The 6,000-nt window shown below is 40.4% G+C and overlaps 1 protein-coding gene across 1 annotated transcript; it reads left to right on the top strand.

Annotated features, from left to right (window-relative positions):
• The first annotated feature begins 3,977 nt into the window (after positions 1 to 3,977).
• On the top strand, positions 3,978 to 4,921 carry LOC112266109 (olfactory receptor 287-like). The gene is made up of 2 exons (XM_042294938.1): positions 3,978 to 4,376; positions 4,626 to 4,921. Exons 1-2 carry the CDS (start codon positions 3,978 to 3,980, stop codon positions 4,911 to 4,913), a joined length of 687 nt encoding a protein of 228 aa, XP_042150872.1. The 3' UTR covers positions 4,914 to 4,921.
• The last annotated feature ends 1,079 nt before the right edge of the window (positions 4,922 to 6,000 follow it).

The following is a 6,000-nucleotide window of genomic DNA, read 5'->3' as shown; positions in this document are numbered from 1 at the left end:
TCCTGTGCCTGCTCCTCGCACTCTCCCTGAAATGCGTGTTCCCAGTCAGGTATGTCCTGTCCCTGCTCCCCGCACTCGCCCTGAAGTGTGTGTCACCAGTCTGGCGCCACCTGTACCGGCCCCACGCATCAGGCCTCCAGTGCGCCTCCCCAGTCCAGAGTTTCAGGCGACGGTCCCCAGTCCAGAGCTTCCGGCGATGGTCCCCAGTCCAGAGCTTCCGGCGATGGTCCCCAGTCCAGAGCTTCCGGCGACGGTTCCCAGTCCAGAGCTTCTGCCGATTGTTCACAGTCCAGAGCTTCCTGCGACGGTTCACAGTCCAGAGCTTCCGGCGATAGTTCACAGTCCAGAGCTTCCAGCGACGTTTCATGGTCCGGAACCGCCAACGACGGTCCACAGACCGGAACCTCCAACGACGGTCCACAGTCTGGAACCTCCAACGATGGTCCACAGTCGGGAACCTCCTGAAACGGTCAACGGTCCGGAATGTCCTGCGACGGTCAACGGTCCGGAACTTCCAGCTCCATGGCCGGAGACTTCTCCTGCGCCGATGCCCAGTCTAAGCACGGCGTCCAGTCCAGCTCCAAGGCCAGAGTCTTCTTTTGCATTGGTGCCCAGTCCAGGCACAGCGTCCAGTCCCGCTCCATGGCGGCTCTCCAGTCCGGTGCGTCATGTGTCTCCTCCTCGCACTCTCCCTGAAGTGCATGTCCCCAGTCCGGTGCATCCTATTATTTTTTTCATCAACGCCATCCCTATCTCACTGAGTTTGCAACTGCAATTTTGTGGTAATGTTATAGACAGTGTATTGTGACAACAACTCGGTAGTCAAGCTTTCCTGTTAAAATATTACACAAAAATATAATATGGGGTCTTGTTGTAACTGATTTCTTTGGCTTGTACTATATTTCCTAACATATACTCATATGTAAGAATTCTAGAAATATTTTCAAAATCTTGAAAAGAGACTAAACAGAAAGCGTTTAAGGATCGGACCCTTTAACATACGTTTTCTTTTCCCCCCATAATTTTTGAAATGCAAGAGAAAGGCCATACATTAAGATAGGAGCATACGTGTAATTTAGATTTTGTCCAAAAGATGGCAGCAGTGTGTGTGCAAAGTTTTAGACTGATCCAGTGAAGAATTACCTCCCTACGCAATATTTTCCATCAAGTCTGCCAGGAGTTGCCCAAATGTGCCAAATTGGTCAATTTATACATTTTCAAGTACATAACTATAGAGAACATACAAAAATGCTATGGTAATACAAAATGTAAGTTTACACACTCCCAGAAATGTCATAGCATGGTATTTATTTCTGTAATAGCTGCTGTAAATTGGACACAGCAGTTAGATTAACAATAATTTAAGCTATCTGCACATATAAGACATGTCTATGTCCTGGAAAGATGTCTGTTGTATACAACGTTTTCTAGTCACATTATCGCATATTGATCAAGAACCGTCCCGTTTTAGGGACACCAATCTCATAGAGGTTAGGAGGTTTTAACACTTGCACACCACATATAGCCTCTTTGCTGAACTTCTTTTTTGGCTGTATATTTGTGAGTATACAATACAGATATGATACTGCACATCTTCCACATTAGCTTTTTATTAATTTACTTTCTAATGTCTACCACTTTTCAACCCTATTATGAAAAAGTTTGGGGTCACTTAGAAATGTCCTTGTTATTGAAAGAAAAGCACATTTTTTTGTACATTAAAATAACTTAAAATGTATCACAAATACAGTGTAGACATTGTTAATGTTGTAAATGACTATTGTAGTTGGAAAAGGCAGATTTATTTTATGGAATATCTACATAGGCGTACAGAGGCCCATTATCAGCAACCATCACTCCTGTGTTCCAATGGCATGTTATGTTAGCTAATCCGTTTATCATTTTAAAAGACTTATTAATCGTTAGAAAACCCTTTTGCAATTATGTTAGCACAGCTGAAAACTATTGTCCTGATTAAAGCAGCAATAAAACTGGCTTTCTTTAGACTAGTTGAGTATCTGGAGCATCAGCATTTGTGGGTTCGATTGCAGGCTCAAAATGGCCAGAAACAAAGAACATTCTTCTAAAACTCATCAGTCTATTCTTGTTCTGAGAAATGACAACTATTCCATGCGAGAAATTGCCAAGAAACTGAAGATCCCATACAACGCTGTGTACTACTCCCTTCACAGAACAGCGCAAACTGTCTCTAACCACAATAGAAAGAGGAGGGGGATGCCCCGGTGCAGAACTGAGCAAGAGGACAAGGACATTAGAGTGTCTAATTTGAGAAACAGACGCCTCACAAGTCCTCAACTGGCAGCTTCATTAAATAGTACCCACCAAACACCAGTCTCAACGTCAACAGTGAAGAGGCAAGTCCGGGATGCTGGCCTTCTAGTCAGAGTTCCTCTGTTCAGTGTCTGTGTTCTTTTGCCCATCTTGATCTTTTCTTTTTATTGGCCAATCTGAGATATGGCTTCTCTTTGCAACTCTGCCCGGAGTGTGCTTTTCTTTAAAAAACAAAGACATTTCTAAGTGACCCCAAACTTTTGAACGGTAGCGTAGGTCCAAGCGACCTCACATCTGCAGACCACGTGTATGGCATCGTGTGGAAGAGTGGTTTGTTGATGTCAATATTGTGAACACGGTGGTGGTGGGGTTATGGTATGGGCAGGCATAAACTATGGACAACGAACATAATTTTATTTTATTGATGGCAATTTCAATGCACAGAGATACTGTAACGAGATCCTGAGGTCCATTGTCGTGCCATTAATCTGCCGCCATCACCTCAAGTTTTAGCATAATAATGCACAGCCCCATCTTACATGATCTGGACACCGTTTCTGGAAGCTGAAAATGTCCAAGTTCTCCCTTGGTCTGCATACTCACCAGACATGTTTGGGATAATCTGGATTGACGGGTACGACGGCATGTTCTACTTCCAGCCAATATCCAGCAACTTTGCACAGCCATTGAATAAGAGTGGGAAAATATTCCACATTCCACAATCAACAGCCTGATCAACTCTATGCGAAGGAGATGTGTCGGCCCTGGATGAGGCAAATAGAAGTCACACCAAATACTGACTGGTTTTCTGATCCACACCCCTACCTTTTTTAAGGTACTGTATCTGTAACCAACAGATGCATATCTGTATTCCCAGTCATTTGAAATCCATAGATTAGGGCCTAATTCATTTATTTCAATTGACTGATTTCCTTATATGAATTGTAACTAGGTAAAATATTTTAAACTGATGCATGTAACGTTTACATATTTGTTCAGTATATCTTGTATATACTGCTACCAAACCAGTATCTGTACTGAACACTCTCTTATGGTCCAGAGGTTAATGTCATGTTTTAATGTTCTTACAATGTCCTCAGAACATCCGTGGGATAACGTCTCGCTGAAACCCTTAAAGCAGCATTTCCCAAACGTTGACCTGTGGACCACAAGGGGTGCATGTTTAGTTTTTTGCCCTAGCACTACACAGCTGATTTAAATAATCAACTAATCATCAAGCTTTTATTATTTGAATTACCTATGTAGTGCTGGGCAAAAAAATGCTTGTACACCCCAGGACAGAGTTTTGTAAACGCTGCCTTAAATGGACCTAATGTCCTTAGGACATCCGCTGTTTGCTGGGTTAATACATAAATAGAATAAATATAATCCAATTAGTTGCTTGTCATAAACTCAATATAGATCCATCTCTATGGAGTGGTTACATGTTGACACTGAAACTACAATCCCATGTGATCATACACTACAATATATTCAGAGGCTACCAGGACAAGTTATTGAAGCAGTATCTCTCGCAAGCAAGAAGACATTTCATGGACACACGTTTCTGAGCCTAAACAGAATAAAATGATTCACACTTGAATTCATTCACCTCCATACATGCTGAAGCCTTGTAAGGACTAAGAATTGCTGCATTGACCAGAGGAAGAAAATTAACAAAAGCTATGGAGAACTCAACCCAAGTCAAGTTATTTTATCTCTTTGGCTTACAAGAGACATTTATCAACAAATCGGTCTATTTTACCTTGTCTCTTATCACATACCTTCTCATCATCACTGTGAATCTGACTCTGATCATAACAATCATTCAGGAGAAAGGTCTCCATGAGCCCATGTATATCTTTCTGTGTAGTTTATGTGTCAATGGATTGTATGGAACTGCTGGTTTCTACCCCAAGTTGTTACTGGACCTTCAGTCAGATGTTCAGGTGATATCTTATGGTGGATGTTTCACTCAAGCCTATGTAATATACACATCTGTCATGTGTGAAATTTCTACTTTAACAGTGATGTCTTACGACAGGTATGTGGCAATATGCAGACCACTATTATATCATACCATTGTGACATCTTTAACTGTTAGAAAGTTACTCTTATTTTCTTGGTGTTATCCTTTATTTATAACACTCATAGCACTTAGTTTAACCTTCGGAATTCCTTTGTGTGGATCTCGCATTGATAAGATCTTCTGTGACATTCCGTCTATACTGAAACATGCATGTTTACCCATAACCTTCAATCAGAATTTGAACAAATTTGTAATAGTGGTTCATGTTTTACCGATACTTTTCATTGTATTTTCTTACTGTCAGATTGTAAGGACTTGTGTAAAGTCAGCTAAGGGAAGGATTAAGTTCCCACAGACATGTGTGCCACATTTAATAACAATATTTATTTTCATCACGGTGACCCTGTTTGACAATTTGCAAGGGTGGAATAACGTAAATAGTACACTAAATATGCGTAATGCAATGGCCGTACAATTCCTTGTTATACCACCTGTCTTAAACCCTCTCATATATGGAGTTAACCTCCAGCAGATTCGAAGGGCAGTTTTTAGAAAGTGTAATGCACACATAATCATTGATATGAAACGTTAGTTACATGATCCTACACAACAGGGAGACTTCCTCATATCCAAAGTCAACCAAAATCAAGGTAAAATCTGACAAAACTGTTGCTATGTTAAATGGCGCCTTATTTCTTGATACCTTTCGCAGGCGGCGCAACTTTGGTTTTAGAAATGTAGGGGGGGCAACTTTGGTTTTAGAAATGTAGGGGGGGCCCTCCCTAAATATTCTGAGGCATCTAATGTTAATTTCCTGCATTTCTACTAGTGCTGTACACAACAAAAATCTTGGTCGACCAAGGTCTTTTCTTTCGATCAATCTGTCAAGATTTTAAAACATGTATTTTTCCATATATAGACACATCTAGCGTGCCTATTTATCTTAACATGTCTACCAGCCTGCGAGACGGTTGTGATTTTCCGAGGCACATATCGTGGAACACTTTAATTTAATTTATAATAGTCTTTGTATATCAAAATCATTGTCTGTGGTTAATCTACATTCTAAAATATGAATCTAAATATAAATTATTTAAATCTAAAAGTAACTTTTATTGCCACTGCCAACTATGTAAAAAAAGCCTACATAAAGCCAACACAAAACATTGCACCCTGCATGCAGAAAATATATAAATATGTTTTAGCATAATAATGCACAGCCCCATATATATAAATATAAATACCTTATAAATCAAATTGGCTACGCATGACCTGTCTTCAACAAACTCTCAAACTCTCATTGTATCAACTATCAACTGGGTCAGGTATTTTATGACGTTTCCACTGGATCAGAGCATTACATTTTTACCTCTCATGCCGAGTGTTTATCGAAAGAGATGGAAATATTGTTCAAATACTTTGAGGAACTATTGTCATTCTCAATTTAATCTAAAAACAGATTGTTTCCTTGCTGTTTGGTGAAGAAAAATTACTTTGAGAAGCTCCACAGTTCATTAGTGGTGGTGAGTTAAGACAATCAGAAATACTATCAGACATCCCCAAATGGGTACGTTTATAGGCCTACATTTACACACGGCCAGATAGACTAGTCGTACTTCTATATGCGTATTCAGGTGTCATGACTTGCCCTTTTGGGTAAGGATCATAGGCGCTAAGTT

The sequence above is a fragment of the Oncorhynchus tshawytscha genome, linkage group LG13 (genome assembly GCF_018296145.1).
Source record: "Oncorhynchus tshawytscha isolate Ot180627B linkage group LG13, Otsh_v2.0, whole genome shotgun sequence".
Classification (NCBI taxonomy): domain Eukaryota; kingdom Metazoa; phylum Chordata; class Actinopteri; order Salmoniformes; family Salmonidae; genus Oncorhynchus; species Oncorhynchus tshawytscha.
This window is presented reverse-complemented; position numbering and strand designations above follow the sequence as displayed.

Excerpts from the sequence above, each read along its gene's own strand:
- LOC112266109 (XM_042294938.1), top strand. The coding sequence starts at position 3,978 with ATGGAGAACTCAACCCAAGTCAAGTTATTTTATCTCTTTGGCTTACAA. Across the intron at positions 4,377-4,625 it reads CACTATTATATCATACCATT|ATTGTAAGGACTTGTGTAAA; the intron begins GTGACATCTTTA and ends TCTTACTGTCAG.